The sequence below is a fragment of the Gambusia affinis genome, linkage group LG06 (assembly GCF_019740435.1).
Source record: "Gambusia affinis linkage group LG06, SWU_Gaff_1.0, whole genome shotgun sequence".
NCBI classification, from domain to species: domain Eukaryota; kingdom Metazoa; phylum Chordata; class Actinopteri; order Cyprinodontiformes; family Poeciliidae; genus Gambusia; species Gambusia affinis.
The window spans coordinates 12801826-12820816 of record NC_057873.1 but is presented as its reverse complement, the minus strand read 5'-3'; the positions used below and the strand labels follow the sequence as shown (position 1 = coordinate 12820816).

Genomic DNA, 18991 nt, shown 5'->3' with positions numbered 1-18991 from the left:
AATATTATGAATTTTATTTTTGAGCAGTTTGATATGAATTTTTACCTGCTTTAGAAAACTTGTTAAAGCAAAATGATAAGTAAAAGCACAAATGTTGTAAGATACCAACCTTTGCATTTGTGCGCTGTCTGCTGTAATTTAGTTGCAGTTTAGTTGCAATTTAGTGGCAACCAATGAACATTTTAAGAGTGAAGAAAACCATGATTTCAGAAGCATTAGGTCTTAAAATCCTGTGTTGCCACACAGGATTTCAGGGCTATGTTCCCTCTGACATTTTCTTTCACAGTTGGACTTTAATGAACATTATCACCTGTAAACCACTAGAGGGAGAGTGAGGTCTACATTCAGATTTGTCATTCTCACTTCACAGATCTTGATATTTTTAACAGCAGATTCTCAGTTCCCCATTCCTATTTCATTTCTTTGCTCATAATGATATTCACAATCGTGTCAGACTGATTCCTCTGCGTGTGCATGCTACACATCAACCCCACAATACACTAAGGAGTCAGTCATGTACTCTCACACTTATAGAGCTCGACTTTCAATAGCAATAAACTTATTTATTTCAAAGGCAAAGGAAAACCACATAAGAAATTTGATTGAAAATTATCAAGAAAGCATTTGATTGTCCATCCATCCATCCATTTTCTTACACCCTTCTTCCCTAATGGGGTCGGGAGGGTTGCTGGTGCCTATCTCCAGCTGAGGTGGGGTACACCCTGGACAGGTCGCCAGTCTGTCGCAGGGCAACACAAAGACATACAAGACAAACAACCATTCACACACACACCTAGGGACAATTTAGAGAAACCAATTAACCTGACAGACATGTTTTTGGACTGTGGGAGGAAGCCGGAGAACCCGGAGAGAACCCATGCATGCACAGGGAGAACATGCAAACTCCATGCAGAAAGATCCCCGGCCAGGAATCGAACCCAGGACCTTCTTGCTGCAAGGCAACAGCTCTACCAACTGCGCCACTGTGCAGCCCACATTTGATTGTACCAGAACTATTTATCTGACATTTTGTTTTCCAGCAATTATTGCTTTTATGTTAATTTAGTTATAAATAAAAATTAAACCCTAATTACCATTAGAATATTAAATGTGTTATTTCGGTCACAGGCTCCCTCTATCATTAAGTCTCTGCTCTTCTCACCATCTTCACTGGCAGTGACTAGAGTTGAGCCAAGATCAAATATTTAAAATAATACACTGGAAAAGACAGAGGAAGCTGCCTTGATGTGTCCTGAAAGACAAATTTATATTAGTTAAGTCCCAAACAGAAATGGGTACAGCTTATAAATCATCCCCACATTAGACCTTAAATTATAAACTACATTTCAGAATTCAAGTCTTGGTTTTACAGTATAAGATCTTCAAGGGATGTCCTAACTGGTGAGAGAACTGAGGCCCAGTGAACATCAAAACAACTACACACACTAATACAAATGCTGACTTCATGACCTATATATTTCTAGTTTGAATTCTAGTGAAGGTCATCCCTAGTGTTGTACCACTTACTAATAGAAAAAGAGAAAACTAAGGAGTTTTCTCCATTTTCACAATTAATTTCTGATAGAAAATAACGTCTGACCATCTATGTAAACTGTCAGCCAAAATGCCCCTAACTAACTCTAGAGGAGATTCAGAGACCTGCAGCTCGGGTGGGGGAATTTATTGAAAGGAAAACTAGCAGTCATGCACCATCATAAATCTAGCCAAAATGCAGTGGCAACAGAAAGCTAGAAGTCCCTTTTGCAGTTTACCATGAGCCATGCAAGGACACAGCAAACCAACTGAATAAGCTGATCCAGTTAGATCAATATTCAACTTTTTAGTCTACATATTAAATGGTGTGAATAGCTGGTCACATCCTGAACGCACTAACCTCGCAGTGGTTGTGGTAACAACATGCAGTGGCCATTCTTTTTTTTTCCACCAGAAAGAGAAAATATGGTCATAAACAAAAGAAATGAGACTAAGGCAAGTGTTCACCTTTCAGCAGCACAACAACTCAAAGCAAACAGATGATATTCACTGCTTATGGTCCGTTCACACCAAACGCGTTACGCGCGTAATAAACGCGCGTGGAGGGCTCGTCAGACGCGTCAGCTCTAGCCGTTGTTTGTCGTTGGACTCATTCAGCGCTTTTGACGCGTCAAAAGCTCAAAACGGTTCAAACGGTTTAAATCGCTCGAAACGCGCCCTAACGGCTCTCATCGCGCCTCCACATAGACCTTAAATGTAAACCAGACGTGCCTGACGCTCAAAACGCGTCTGGTGTGAACTTGTGTAAGACTGACACAAACAGCAGATAGAAATACAAATGAGAATTTGTGACAAGATGAAATTGCTGCAGACAGATTCGCCATATACAATCTGCTTTACATAGTCATTACATAGATGCAAAGGATTAGTCGGATCCTGTATAAAACTTGCAGGAGGAATTAAACTGAAACAAGCTTCTTCAGTGATTTACCTCAGGGGAAGTCATACAATATGTTTTTTTTGTTTTGTTTTTTTATGTAAAGCACATTGAAAATTGTGACATTTCTGTTTTAGTTGACAATAAAATCCCCAATATAAGAAATTTACTTTCTTATATTAACTTGCTAAAATGAGATGAAGTGCAGTGCAGTTATGGCCTTGTAAGTGACTGCATAGACAAACAATCCACAGAAGATATATTAATCTATCTACTGTCAAAATAATGTTTGACAGAGACAAAAAATAAAAAAGAGTGGTGCTTCAGAAAACTAAAAACCAGATTTTAGTTGTTTTGAGTCAACACTATTCTGAAACCTCTTCAGTTATTTTCTTGCACTGGCTGCAACCCTGAAAGTGAGACCTCTGGAGTAAAGAGGAAGGGTGTGAGAAGGACACTCCCTTTGGTCAGAGTGTGTGAGGTTTCTGGCTACAATCAGCCTGCACGTCTCTTCTGTTTGTGGTTTCATATTCACACTCCACTTAATGCAGACCCCTGCAACATACTTCAAATAGGTTACAAACTTAACTTTAATTGCATATGGAGTTTGGTATTGCATTAATATGTCTAGTAATACTGTTCACATCAGATTAGAATATAAAGTTAATCTCTTATTCATGGAAAGTGTTTATTTAAATCTGGTCAGTGTATGAACTTACATGTTTACATTATTTTTGTTTCTTTGTTGCTTTTACATAAATGCATCACTACCATCATTATGATTTACATAACAGTAACTATATTTCCAAGTGTATAAATATGATCAAAACAAAAACATGTTGCAGTGTTGATGACGATGATGATTAGAGTCCCTAGCCACACTGTATACACAGATCTTTGTGTGTGTGGGAAACAAACCCACAGAGTCAGATGGAGGCTGTGGCCCCTCCTTACCTCACTCCTCCCCCCTGCTGACATGGATATACCTGTATGTGTCAGTGTGTCACACTGTGTGTACAAGTTTAACAGGCTGTGAAAGCCAAAGAGCAAGCAGTGTTGCAGGAAAGTCGTTGACTGGTCAAGTAGGAAAGTGGAAAATGACCAGTCCCAGAGAGGCAGGTGGGAGAGAATAAGAAGAAAGAGAGAGGGAGAGAGAGAAAGAGAGAGAGAGTGGAAAAAAGAAAGCAAATAGAGTGAAGACCAGAGAAGTAGGGAGGTAAAGAGATTGGGTCAGATAGAGACAAAGTGCAAATGCACAGAGTATAGAGAGGAGGAGAGACTGACAGCAGAGCATTTCCCAAAGGAAGGAGGCTGAGAGCAAGAGGCTGAGAAGGTCAGACTGACAAAATGCTGAGGAGGAGAAGAAGTGCCACATTCAGTGGATTTGGATGGTATGTTTTTGCCTTTATGTTTGATACTGTTCACAGTGTTTGGTCACAGCTGTTCTACACTCACTTTTAAAAAATACACATTGTTCCAATCTGCTGTGGCTGGTGTTGGTGTGCAGCTCTGGGTGGTGCACAGATGTAAACTTATCTCATGAAAAGGAAGGATGGGTGGAGGGCTATGTCACTATAGTCACACCTCTAACACTTTGTCCTGTTGTTTGTCAGCCTGCTTGTGTTTCTGTGAGAATGTACTGCTGTTTCACTCTGTGCTGTCTCCGCTTAGGGACGGATTACAGCAGTCAACAGGCTGCTTTGTCTGACTGCTGTCTGTTGTTGCTGCTGCTGCTGCTGCTGTCCTGCCAGGACACTCAGCTCTCTTAATGTTCTCCTGCCTGAGAGAAGTTCCCATAATGCAGCACCATGGAAGCTGCCAGGAAGCCCATTTTAGGGCTTTATAGGCTCACATTGTTGGATTGAGTGAGTTGTAGTGCTGTTTCCCTTGTTAGAAGTCCTTTTGGACTGTGACACGTTGCTTCAGAGCACGTTAGCCCCCAACCTCCAGCTCCACAACAACCCACATCTAGGCCAAAGCAGTGTATCCTGCATGACGGGTTGCAGTAACCTGTGTCAGATAGAGGTGGGGTCACATTACATGTGGCAGAGGTAATTACAGACTATTGTGCTCAGAGATATCAAAACAAAACAAACTCGCAATACATTGCAAATATTAATAGAATGTTTCTGCTGAAACGTCAGTTATTAGAACGAATTGGAGTAAAAACAAAATGGTTTTTTAGAGAAATATTTAAGAAAGTCTGAAAATAGTTGACAGAAATGTTCTTCTGTGAGTCCATAGTTTTTGTGAGGATGTTTATATCAAATTCTATAATATTCCTTTGTACCAGTGCTGAATCCCACCCAATTATAACAAATAAAAAATATCCAGAGACTTAAAATTTCATAATGCTAATATTGTAAATGACAGTAAATATTATTGTATTATTAAATGGTGTTAATACGTCCAGTTCAGATTCACTCTTATGCATCAATTAAAGTATCACTTACGAAAAAGAAGACTATCAAGTTAAAAAAAAAGTGAGAAAAACCCAGTTTGTTTAACCATTAAGTTAATGTTGTCTGTGTTTTAATTAGAGCTGTTTCTATTTATTTGTGAGAACATTTCACATAACATCCAACTAGCTCTGTGGAAGGCAAATTTTAATTCATACCAAATTTGCATGACCAATGACTGGATCTCTTTCTTGCATTGAACTATAAACATTTGAGGATAAATTGTTTTGCCTGCTCTGCATTATATACACATAATTTACAAATGGCTATTAAAAACTCCAAAATCACCCTTGGAGAATTCTGTGTTTTTAATGTAGTTCACTACTGTAATAGATTGTCTAGAAACAGAATAACAGCCCAAATATAACTTGATTTTTCCCAAATATTTAAAACAAAATGAACATGAGTAGTCAGAAGATAACATTTTAATTTTGTAAGATTTATTTCACATATGTTCCACATGCAAGGCTAATTACACGAATATTGTATAAAATGCACTATACTTTTTTAAACAACACAAAAAAACTCTGCACCAATTTCAAACTGTAGTTTGTGCTGCCGCAAAAATATTGAAATATGTGGGCTCCTGAAATATTCATGCAGAACCAGACCCAATCTTCTTCTGACAGGTGGCAAGAAATTGACTTAAACTTGTTAAGTTGTAAAGAGACTGCCAAAAACAAACGTCATTGAAAAGGAAACAAAGAACAAAACTCAAAAATTACAAGAAAACTATGTATATCTCCAACTGTAGCTTCACCAGACAGGTCTTTATTATTTTTCAACAAATGGTTTTTCATTGTGACATTCATCTTCGATGGGGAAGACCCACAGTTGAAGGATAAATGAAAGCGCCGACAGCCTATAGAAAGTAGCCTCCGGATGAACTTGTTCTGTCTTTCCACATTCTTTCCAGACACCATTAAACCATTAAAATGTCATCAATCTACAAGAGTCTTTCAAAGATTATTTGATTTTTTTTTACATTTCAGAAGTTGTAATGTAACAAAATGTGAAAAACTCAAGAGATGTAAATATTTTTGCAAAACAGTGTAAATGACATGCAAAGCAATAGTAAGGACAAACATTAAGTCCCAGAACCGTTAGCTTAATATGCTAGGTCTTGTGTCACTATATTTGGAACCTTGTTCAGAAAATAACATTAACAACTGGGGCATCTTGACTTCACTGCTGCCGAATCTGAAGCAGAAATTTTTTTTAACAATGCAGATAATCTAAATGTTTGACCTAATCTTAAACTACAAGTTTCATTAACTGTCCTACAGCTAAGAGTAAACCTATTTCCCTGATATTTGAATATTTTATAATAAAAAGTTATTATCTAGGTAACCAACCTCGCTTAGTGTATATCGGCTTTGTATGAGTCTCTGTTGATGTCATGACGATGCGTCACCGTCTGTGACATCCCAGAGAGCTGGAAGATATTCAAATTATATTTAAAGCATTGATGCTATCATCTACAGCTGTAAACATAGCATGCTTTGTGTGTTTACACAGTTAGCTACAACTGACATTAGGTGCTCTGCATTAGAGCATTTATTCTGAGTTTGTCGCTCAGAACAGTTTGCTCTTCAGATCAATGGAATAAGAAATTATGGGAAAATAAGAGAGGGATCCAGAAACCCATGAATGGTAAAAAAAACAAAAAACAAAACCCAACTACAGCTAATGTCTAGCCTTACCATGTTTTTACCAGAAAGCTGCAAGTGAACCCAAACATGAAAATAGAGTCCTGATTTTCCATGTTTATGGCATGAATAGCATGTATTGAAATAAGAAGAAGGCCCCTATAAACTCCAAGAGCGTTCAAAACCGGTCCGAGCAGATTGGAGAGAAATAACCTTGTTATGCGAAGCCGACTCTGCTTTCTGCCTCTGCTTTTATCAAAATATTCTCTTGCCTGTGGTTGTGCCTCAGGCTTTGCTGCACCATTGAAAATTAGCGCATTCATGTTCACCTTTTGTGACCTGCTTAGTGTGGCTGCGGTGTAATATTTGTAAGTCATGTAAATTTATATGGCCTGTCATGTGCTCCAAAGAAGAGCCACGTCAATTAAGAAAAGATATGCTGTGGTTTAAAAGGGCCTCATGGAAAGGAGGTTCTAAATATAGGTCCTCATATTTCTTTGTTTCACTATAGAAAAAATATGAGCTAATATTTTATAACAGGTGCCTTGAGAAATCAGTAATATTTCCTTTTTTGTGTGTGTGTGTCTGCCTTTTTTTTTCTTCTCCCACTTCTTTTCCAGGATTGACAAGTCCACTTTGTCTGCACTGAAAGGACGGTAAGTTCTTTCCTCATATCCTGATTGCAGGAATTCCTTAATGCTTAAGATTTATATGCTTGATATGCCAATATTTGTCTGCCACATAAAGATGCAAAATAGATGTAATGTGCTTCTGGGAAAAATTCCTGGAAAGCACTGATATATAACAGCTCACCAACCTTCTGACCAAACTGCAGTAACTAACAAGCTTTTCCATCTTTCCTTCCATTTCGCACTTCAACATTCTGATGAAATTCTCATCAGACTGTTTAGTGTTGTGTATTTTACTCAAACAACCCACAAGAAAAGACATCTTGAAATCAATACACACATCCTACTCACAAGATTGTGCTCAATCTCCTGAGTAGGAGGCATTCTCAGTCTCACATCAGTGAAAAATTAACTACGCGTTTTCCTTCCCTCTTTCCCTTCCCACTTTTGAAATTAGAGCATGTGACGAGTAAAAGTCACGTCTATTTTGCCCTTATCAGGCACAGAGAGAACGTCCGCAGACTTATTACACTTTTTCCTAAATGTTCCATCAGTTGGAATGAAAGGTGTTTTTCTGGCATTCACTGTCACACCAAGACACTCGTCGTTGTGACAGTGTTCGGTAGCGTTCTCGGCTCAAACGCTACTGAAGTCGACCGAGGATGATGTCAGTTTCTCTGGATCTCTTCTAGTTGTTGCGGTTTACTCACACATGCATGCTGTATGGGAGTTGCATTGTGGCCACTCACTGCTACCAAAATAGAAGTTCCCCCACAGGGTTTGACAAAGTCTCATTTAACATAATGGAGCTGCAAAAGCAGCTTTATATAACTGGTAGTATTTTTTTGCTGCTGGGCAGTCTGAATTATGTTTGGTTCTTGTGGGAGTTTGATTCTGTGACCTCGCTCAGATGACAAATAGATGGCTTTTGTACTTCGCCTTGACTGAATTAAGTTCATGACATCATTTAATTAACATTTCTTAAGAGATAAGATTGTGTGGTTGGCTTGTGGTTCACAAAATAGGAAAGGTTGAGTGAAGGTGAGCATTCAGACAACTGTATGATTCTTTGCATGAAGTTCAGGAGGACTCCTGTTTGAGAGCAGCCCCTGTTTGTTAAGGCAAACTTCTCTCATGCCCTGCTGAAGGAGGTTGCCCTAGTGATGAGTTGCAAGGGGCTTTTGTGTGAATTTCTGTGGAGGGTTTTGTATTAACCCACACAGAAAAAACCCTCTGCCCAAGGAAAAACACAACTTTCCTAACCATCCTTCACTATGTTAATGTTCAAACCTTCCATGTTTTGTCTGCATTCTTCAGATGTCATCCTATCCTGTAGTCATAGTGGAATTTTAGCTATTGTGACGTGGGTGTAAAATAAGGTACCATTTCTGAGATATGTGAGGGGAATTCACCTTATTTTGACAAAGGAATCTATTTCTGGAAGCAAAATTAAATTAGCAAGGGATCTTTTATTTTCTTAGGCAAACCAAATATTTTCTTTAAGATTTTCTCATACAACACAACACACTACTACAGTATTTATTGAAGGTCCCAGAGTCCTAGCTACTCAAGTATTGTTTGCTTTCAGTGCGTCCACAGTAATAGATTCTCAGCGTGTATTGACAACAGTATTTAAAAATCGAGAACAAAATAAAAGGTTTTTTGTATTTCCTTGTAATTTTGTAGATGTATTTCTACATCTCAAAGATTTTTACATCATTAAAAGTAAAGGTCTTATTGTCAGCATGGCTGGTGAAAACCATTGGTCAAATTTGAACTCTTTAATAATCCAGAACATGCCTATGGGACACTATTAAAATGCTATACTGAGCCTCCAAATCCCTCAAGGACAACAACCAACAACAGCACATTCGGCACAGCTGCGTTTCTAAACAGAAACCAAACAAGTTCCTGGTTGGTGTGGAACCCCAAGCAGAACTCGTTTGTCCTCCATGTTCACAGAAATGGCCTTAGGTGTCTCCCTGCCCGGGTGCCTAATCTGGAGTGGCTCTGAATATGAATGAGTGAGTCGTGACTCCTGCTTGAGCTGCTGCTCTGAGTGTGAGTGAGTGGTCCAGATGTTTGATCCGGGTAATAAATAAAAAGCACAGAGGAGAACACTGTGGTGAACAGACAGGCTCTAAAGGATATGAACAGACACAAGGTGGTGTGCAATTTGTAATCTGCAAAATTCTTCGTTGTTCAACAAAGATTTTAAATATTGATAATGTATTTTTGATTTGGGTTTTGTGAAATAAAGCACATTCCATTATTAAAGCCCTTTTGCTCCATTACTCAGTTTTTCAGCAGAAATGAACTCCAAGCTTCAGTCGGCTGTTGGTTTGCTCAACTCTTAATGAAAAATGAACAAGGAGAAATCCACAGGGGGTAAAGCCCACACAGAAAGAGAAGAGGGGGAAAAAGAAAGGTGAAATAGGGGGCAGAGTGGAAGGCCAGGGGAACACAGACATCAGATGGATTGCTCACTTAAAGGTCTCCTGGTTTTATCTTGTTCTTTCTTTTTTGCTTTGTCCTTCCTTGCGTGTTTTCTCCTCCTCTCTCGCTCTCTATTCTGCCTCAGTTCTCCAGCTGTCTGCACTCCCCTCTGTCATTAATCCCTCTGCTCTCTCTGCCTTCACTGGACACACAACACCTCATTAATACCTGCATAATCAAACCGGTGGATGTGTGCGGTCTGAGCGTGTGTGTGTGTGTGTGTGTGTGTGCAAACACATGCATCTGATTTGTCTTGGAGTGGCGGTGGGGATGAATATTAAAAGTAGATGAACTGGGGCTGTAGAGGAGAGAAGAAAGAGGTCAGCTTCCTAATATTAGAGACGATGCCACGCAAATTGTGGTGAGTACAGCTCTCTGCTTTTAAGTAAAGTTTGAAAAGTACTTTTAAACGGTATTATTATTCTTATTGTCTGAGGTATAGTGGTTAAAGTGATATGACTGGTGGAGGTATGTCATATGATCTGCACTCATATTGTCTTAGTACTTTGTCTGCTTTTTCTATTTTCCACAGCTCAAGAGAGAAAATATAGAAAAACAAGTGATCCTGAGAGGTGTTCTAGTTAGAAATGACATGGCAGTAAAGACTAACATCTTTCTAAACTTCTTCAGTGATATGAAGGGGTTAGAAACAGAAATATCAATAGCAGGATAAAACAGAAAATGTCATGCTTCCGTCATGCTCTATGTAGGTATAGACAGGGGTCATTTAACTGAATTTATTGCCTTTTATGAGGAAAGTATGTAAGATGTATGTTGTTGGTGCTGCTCTATTTTACAACTTTTATACAGTTTTTCAGGCTGTAACATAGAAAGGCGTAAAAACAGCATTATATTTAGTTTTTTTCTGCCCATCCTACTGTCATTGTTTATTTCTCTTTGGCGAAATGTAATGTTATTTCCAGTGTTTTAAACTTTCTTTTACAAGTTACAATAACTGACACCTAACATGATTTAAGTCAGATTTTCAATGTGAGACTGTATTAATTTACCTTTGAGATTACAGTAGAGCCCTGCAGTTCAGTATTCACGGATTCATGTATTCACGGATGTTTCTGTGAAACATAATTTGAAATTATTTATGAAAACTTTGGCTATTTTCCTCTAGGTGTTCAAAAGAAAATGCAGCTGAAAAAGCTGAAATATCTTGCACAATTAAAATTTAAATCCTATTGGCTGGCATTTGCAAAGCAGCCAATCAGGGAGTGGCATTCTTTTTAATTGGCATACATTTGGTGTTTGAACAAATGAAATATGAGCATTTTGGAGGGGTCTCAGTGTTCTTGGATTTTATCATGGGTGGCTGTTGTTCATAACGCTGAGAAGTACCAAGGATCCACTGTACCAAAAGGCTGTCAATGTTTCCAAATCCACAAGGACCCATGACAGAGTTTAAAACCTTTAAAGGATAAAATAGAGCACCTTCACTATATTATTCCTGTTTTACAGAGTAACTGAACTGCATGTTTCAACTTTTCATCAACACATGCTTTTACATCTTATGTGCCTGTTTTAATTAGATTTCCTCCTTAACTTTCACAGACTCTCACTAAATAGCTAACTGTGATTTGAGTCTTCTTCAGTCAGTAATAACGTCTACACAAAATTTGTTGTCATTGTTTAGCACATTAGCTGACTGTAAAAAGATCTGAGTTTGGATTTTCTGACTTTTATCAAGAAGTTTGGTGTTTCAGCAGTCAGGGCCTGTTTAGCTAAATAAATAATGATCTGCTTATGGTCACCAGCTAATATATTTGTGGATCTCTCTGATAACTTACTTGCTGGATTTTCAATCTGGTCCCCTGCTCTGCTTGGACACTGTGTCCTGTTTGTACATTCATCTATGCTAATAACAGAGTCTGCAGCCAGCTGTTGCTAATGAAACACTGATACTCTCCAATTACTTTTTCCAACAGCCTATGTCCTGAGATCAAACAGAGCAGCTGTTAACATCTGAGACGTGTCACAATCACAGAACACGATGTAGATGAACATGTTTCTTCTGCAAAATGCTCCCTTATATAAGAGGCTCAGACTGACTGACTGTTGTGTGGTCAAAACAAGGGAAAACATTAAATTGGGTCATTTTTTATCGCTTAATATTACAAAATAACCTTTTTCCGAGGAGTGCCTTGTTCTAAGAAAAAAAAAAAATCCTCTTTCTTTTAGTTTTGTCCAGCTAAGGTTTTTGGGGCCAGGTGTAAATGTTATCTGATGGCCCCATCACGGAAAAGAGCAAATGGGCTGCTTCTATTTCTGGAGCCTGGCATTTACTCTATCTCCTTGTGTGACTTCTATATTGCAGGCAGCTATGGTGAGTTGTGACCAAAGAACAAACATGAGCCTGACTGTCTGGCTGGTATATTTATTTAGGTGGGAGCTTATTAAAACTCGAGGTCCTGGTCTGTAGCACAGAGGAAAAGAAGCAGTGATTAGTTACATGGACGCTGTTTGCTGGCTTAATGAGCCTTCGTCTATATTGTGCTCTACGTATTGGATGCGATTGTTAATGTAGTGTACACAGTCACATCCAGCTGCCTAATCTAATATAAGCCTGCAGTCAGAGGCAGAGATAAATGCGAGGAGCAGTAATGAAGGACAGAAGTTCAGTTAGGTTTTTATCTAATACACACTCGCCCCGGGTGAGTATCGCTCTCAGCTGGGGTTAATTACAGGAACACTAGGTTTAATGTATCCATGACTCACACACACATGCACACGCAGAAAGCATTTGCTGGATCAGACTCCACTTGTTGAAAACAGTGCTGTCTGATTTTTCTCCAACCTGTGTGTATAGGAGAGATTGTGGGGAAATGATACACAAAGCGTGACCACAAGGTTTCGGATGTGTTTGTAGAAGTATGATGTGGGAAGTGGTAGAACTCCACCCATCCTTCAGAGCTCAGGGGAGGACATTGCACTTCCTGTTGTCAAGTACCTTCACTTCCAGTTTGGGTACATGACAAAGAATGACAAATTTTCCAAAAAGTGTCCTTTCAAATTGTAGAATAAGTTGCTTTCAGCTCAAATATTGTCTAATTCCAAGGCCATATTCAAACAAAACACCTTGTTAGTCACCAATAAATGTCTTTCATGTCAACATACTTCTCAGTTTATTTTCTCGCATGTCTCAACGAGTCCAGAAGTGAGATTTTTAAATTTAAATGTTTTGTTTCACTTCTCTTTGCTGTGAGCACAAGAGGGGGCAAAGTGCATGTGCTTGTTTTGATTTGACTGATGGCGGGACAGTAACCAAAAAAAATCAGTGCTCTTCAATAAAAGCAAGTCCAATGAGACAAAAAAGTCACTAGAGGGCGCAATTTCTCCATGGTCACAACTGCTGAAATAACATACAAGAGCAGGAGGAGCAGTCCAACCTGTTAACAAGCAGTCAGTTAATAAATTTGGATAATTGTATGGAGAATATGAGTAAGCGATATGGAAGAGAGAAAATTAGAGTATTATTCAGAAGTTTTGTGTATGCTAATCTAAAAATAAATAATAAAACAAAGTGACACCTGGACTTAAAAAAACTATTCCCCATTGTGTAAATTTGTAAAATGTATTCTACACAACTGAAATACAAACAAACAAAAGAAAAACTTCAACATCCGTTATATGGTTGATGCACATTTACCCCAGCGAGTTCATAGACCAATAAGTTGCCCCTATGAAACAAGATCTCTGCGTTTTCCCTGCCATGCCCTAGTACGGCAGACTACAGGGAGCCACGGCTGTTGCCATGGTAGCAAAAGCTGATGATCACCTGAGGGACGGTCCAGCATGGTTCATTACCATGGTGACTGGTTGTCTCACCTCATGGTCACATTCCATTGCCAGTGCATCCAAACATAACAAGTGGAAGGAGAATCAGACTTCCAGAGTGCGTGTGTGCAAAACAAAACATACTTCATACAAATGTCCATTTTTGGTGTTAACCTATGCAATTACCAAACAATCCTTGGTGATGACCAAGCAAAGATGAGAAGCCGTGCTCAGATTAAGGTTAAATCTGATTCAAGTCAGTGGACTATTAGTAGTTCCAGCTTTTATTTTTATTTTTTCATTATTTACAATCATCTTGAGGCCAGCTTAAAGGGATCATTATGTGCTTCAATCGCCACTGTGCCATGTTTGTCTGATGTTTTACCTAAAGCAGAATGAGATAGCATCAGCAGTGTATCGTGTAAACAGAAGAGCACTTATCATGGCACCAACACAAACACCAGGTAGTTTTAGCTACATCATTGTCTAAACTGGCTACAACAGGCAAAATGGCTGCTGGCTGGTCGGGGAAATCAAATTATGAGAGTAGTGAGAGTAAAGCAATACAATAATGTTGGTCTGATCCTGTCTGGATTTGCTGGAGGGAGTTGAGATTGGTAGTTATGCCTTTTAATGAAATTTGATTAAAAGGTCACATAAGCCCTTAGACAAAATAAGATTTAAAAAACTTCAGAAACTGACTTTTCAAATAGAAATAGCGATACTTACATGACTGACTTTATGTAGTGCTCTGTTTTAGATGGACATAAGGGTTCCTCCTGTTTCAGCATTGTAACAAAGGCAAGGCTGTTAGCTTGGAGTTACAAGAGACCCTGATGATACTGTCTGTGTTCCAGTAATAACCTTTAGAATCAACATTTATGCTCAGACACACCTAAAACCAATGTTGGAGCTGTCAAAGTCTCTAACATGCATGTTTTGGACTGAGTGAAAGATGTAGGAGCCCTTAGAGGACCCATTCACCCACAGGCAAAACATGCAGAAAGCAGCAGTCAGGATTTAAACCTAGATCCACATGCTAGGCTCACGTCACCATTTTTACTCTTTGTTCTGATCATATGATTAATTAATAATGTTAATTATGTGGGAAATGTTTATAACCAATAATTATTTTTCTTTAAACTCAACACTTTGCCAAACACACAAAGCTTTCTCTGTATATTTCACCACAGGCAAAGAGCAGGTCACATGATGAGAACTGCAGCAGCCAATTCAGTCGTTGTTTGTGTCTAATCATATCAATCAGATCAACAAAGCCATGTGGTAGCCATTAAAGATGAAAATAGGCTGGATAATAGACTCATCTAAGGCTCTCTGGGAGCTTGGCAGACATGATCAAAAAGCAGACTAACAGCAGATTTGAGGAGCTCCATTTCATCAGAAACTCTGATGAAATTTATTCAAAAAATAACTTGATCTGGAGTCCAATAGATCAGACTGAGTAATCCCTACCTATAAGTTAAAGGGAAAATCCAGATTAGCCAACAGATTGACTTTTAATATAGATCCAGTGTTTTTGTTAGTCTATGACCAAGAGAAATAAATTAAAACATCCAGACTCTCCTCCCTCTGTGTCTCTAAAATTGATGTCCAGCAGTGTATCTGTAAGGACTCTGCTTGATTAAAGCAAGTCTTGTTACTCTAAAGTCCCCCTGACAACTAGATGCCTCTTAGCTTTTGACAAATATTTACTTCTTGCCATTTCCCTGACACCACACACAAACACACGCTTAGACACACACTTAGACACACAGAGTAGCTGATAAGCACACCATCTGGCCTGAGTGCTGGCTGTTAAGGGCTCATAAAACCGATCCTCACCTATTCAGAGGGAGAGGGCTCCATGAGAGGCAAAACGAGTAAACAGCAAGCACACCAACCCACTCCTGCTGCTGCATACACGCAAACACTTGTGCACATTCCCTCCCACGTCCAGGTTCTCCATTTGATGGGGGGGGATGTAGGAGGTGAGAGGATCAGAGGATGTACCTGTCCTACCTCTGTGAATTTCTTCATAACTGCTGCCTTCACTGACTTTCTTTCAGGATAAAGACATAGAGAAATTGATTCTGCTGACTCACAAGTTCACCCGAGGGTTACTTCTCCCGCACATGGGCAGCTTTGTGAATCACATAAGCACTGGATTTATGATCTAAATAATATATTCCACCAAACAGAGGATTTCAGATACATTTTTGTTGCAAGCAGCGATATAGTTACGTAAGCCCAATTATTAATGCATGTTTGAAGACAGATTTCGATCTGTCTTTCTTCACTTCTCCATGTTGTCAGTCTCTGACTGTCTCCTTGCCAACACTAACAGGAAGTGTTGCATTTGGAAACCATCTTAGGAGGAGATTTGAAGGCGAGCTTCATGATTGCTTCTGTAGCAGATTTGTACTCAAAAACACTTGACAATAACTAACTGCAAATTACAGTCTGTCTCTACAGCTTTTGAGACCAATGTGAAGGATGATGGAAAATTTAAAAGGGAGGAGCAAACAGGCAGTGGTTTGCTTAGTGTGGTTTGAAAAAACACATGGAAAACAACAAAGAAACTTCTATCTTCTACATAAACAAAGAAAAAAAGAAAAAAAAAGAAAAAGGTTCTTCTCCGCACTTATATCTTTGCATGTGCTGTCTACCAAACCAAACAATGATACTAGTTGTGTCTGAAAAGAATAAGAAAAAACCTCACAAAAAGAAACAAAATAAAGAAATGTCTATGTAAAACAAGATGTCACCTCTGTTGAGACAAATGAGAAAGGGGTCAGAGGAACACTGCAGGACAGGACAGAAGGGGGCTGTGAAAGATTATTTTTCTTTCTGTTGTCTCCGTTGTGAACTGTGACCCTTGGTGGCTTAAAGCAGGCCTATTAGATTGTGTGTGTGTGTGTGTGTGTGTGTGGGTGTGTGTGTCAGTGTCTTCTCTGTGACCCGAGAGGTCGTCATCAAACCTCCACAGCTCTTGACAGATGGTTAACAGCTGATGGTCACAACCATCCTGTGATTTTAAACTTCTCAATCCTGTTATTTCCCCTTTACTGTCAGATTACCTTCATGTCCTGGTTATTAAATCATTTTTCCAATAACCAAACTACATTTGGGGATCCTGTTTAGTCTTGGATTTTATGTGCTTGCTCACACTTTTCCCTCTCAGTGATGCATCTATTTTGCACGCACATCAGAGTCAAGGAACAAAGCCCCGTCTCGATCCGACAGAGCGCAGCCTCAACCCAATTTGCTCACAGAGGAAATAATTCATCTCCACTGGAGCAACCTGCAGCAGGTCAGAGCTCGTCCTTTGCTGTTTGGCCCCTTGCACTAGGACTCGAGTTGATAGATCTTTGCAATTTACCCCCCTGTAAGATGAAATTATACACTGTAAGATGAATTTTAGGGCATTAGAAGAGCATTAATCAGAGTGGTAGTCAAGAGGCCTATGGTAATTCTGGAGGAGCTGCAGAAATACACAGCTCAGGTAGGAAAATGTTTCGCTGGGCAAATTTTGCACCGCAAAAATCAGGCTGTTATCAAAGAGAGGCTCGAAGAAAATTCCTGGTTGAGAAAGCCATAAGAGGCCCTGTTAGCAGTCCTGTTAGCAGTTTGCCTCTAGTTATGTAGGGAATACAGTAAACAGGAGGAAAGTGTTCGGGCTACATGCAAAATGCTACGTAGTGGCAGCATCACACAGTAGGGATGCTTTTCTTTACTAGGGGCATTGAAGCTGGTGGGAGTTAATAAGATGGGTGGAGCTATATACTATAAGAGAACACATCTTCAGAGCTGCAAAGGGCTTGAGATCAGGGTAAAGGATCATCCTCTGGAATGACAACCAGAAATGTAAAGCTGGAACTACATGGGGATGGTTTAGATTAAAGCATTAGTGGTGCAGTTGGTAGCACTGTTGCCTTGCAGAAAGAAGCTCCTAGATTCAAATTTTGGTCTGCAACCTCTCTGTTCATCCATGGGTTCTCTCCAGGTACTTTGGCTTTCTCCCACAGTCCAAAAAAAATTACTTTTTTTGTTAACTGGTCTCTCTAAATTCCCTTTAGCAAGGAATGTGTGCATGGTTGTTTCGATTATATATAAAACGTGTTACAGACATTTCAGGATTTATAAAGAAATCCCAGCAGGAACTTCAAAAACACTCTCCTTGGAGTTACCATGGAAATTTACTGTAGATCTCCAATTTCAGTTAGCAGGAGCTCTGCTGGTTTCTGGCTGATTACACACAATGAAACCTTGTTTTTATAAAGAGACTGGCCGTTGAATTAACTTTTTCTAGTGATTTTTGAGTGAGTGTGATCTGATTTTACTTTTCAGTCAGCAGGAGTACGGGGAAAAGTGTTTGTTAATTTTGCTGTGAAGCTGTGGGTGTGCAGCCTTTTAGCTGCAGCAAAGTGCTGCAGCTGCTTCTCATTTGACTATTAGATCATTAACTAGTTGAACTATATGATGGCTTTTTTTTCTAGCCTTCGAAAAAATAAAACTATAAAAACTGGTTTAACTGGTTTTATACATTCACAGAAATCAACAATTCTTTGGCAGGTTAAATATCTTTAATGTAAAGTGGTTTTTGAAATCCTACCATCATCTGAATAGGCCGGCAAGTCTATTCAGGTCTCAGCATTTACCTTAGGTGTATTTATTAGATTCCATTTTTAGCTTTGTGAAAGCCAGTTTTGAATGATTTTACAGCAAACCTGGACATTCTGTTGTCCGAGGTGGGGTCCAAATACACTGTGTTTGGAATATATTTAAAATATGATGCTAAACACGTAAAGATGACACTTGCTCATTTGTTGTGAAACAGTCCTCATCTCTTCTCCTGGTGGGATTTTTTCTAGTCTTTCTAAAGCCAGATTCTGTGTACTAGGATTTGTGTTTAAGGACCTGTTTAAAAGGATGTATCCCTGTGCAGCTTTTCAGTAACCAACTGTCTGTCTGCGTCAGTCAGTTTAATGAACTGAGAAAACAGGAAATTGATTATGTCCTCTGTTGCAACTCATGCCATAATGGCCCCAGACTGAACAGAGGATGGAAAAAAAGATGAAGCTGCAACACAAACAGAAAGATAGTGAGTTCTGAAAAGCTTTATTTATCTGTGTGCGTTCTTTTATTGGTCAGAAATCTATTACTTGTTCCTTCCGCAAACTTTCTCTTTATATGTGAGACAAAATAGTCTCCAAAATGAATTAACTGACGCCTAACTAGTGGAGCTAGACAATTATGTTGCAAATTGGCCTGAGTGTATGAAAATAATTGTCTGATTACATTTCTGTCACAGTGGAGAGCTAGTGAAGGACTGCGTGCTTTGTGATTAAAAAAAGGACTGTGATCTGACACTGTAATCAGCGCTCACAAAGGAAGAGATACATCTCCCATTCATCCTCACAATCCACTACTCGTATTTCTCCTCCAGCTTTTGGCACTCTTTTTTTTTTTGACTCATTAGAAGCATTTCTTTCTAAAGTTTTACTCCATCACATATTATTCTGGTTTTTAATATTTATAAAATTT

At 39.1% G+C, this 18991-nt stretch overlaps 1 protein-coding gene across 3 annotated transcripts in view; it reads left to right on the top strand.

Annotated features, from left to right (window-relative positions):
* Positions 1-18991, top strand: part of LOC122832304 (rap1 GTPase-activating protein 2-like) — a 91582-nt gene that overhangs the window by 13850 nt on the left and 58741 nt on the right. For 2 of the 3 annotated variants that reach the window (XM_044118912.1, XM_044118914.1), the window contains exon 3: positions 7160-7195. In XM_044118912.1, the coding sequence (XP_043974847.1) occupies positions 7160-7195 (36 nt within the window). Of the gene's footprint in view, positions 1-3457; positions 3823-7159; positions 7196-18991 lie in introns of those variants that run through there. The other variant, XM_044118916.1, reaches the window with a different exon arrangement.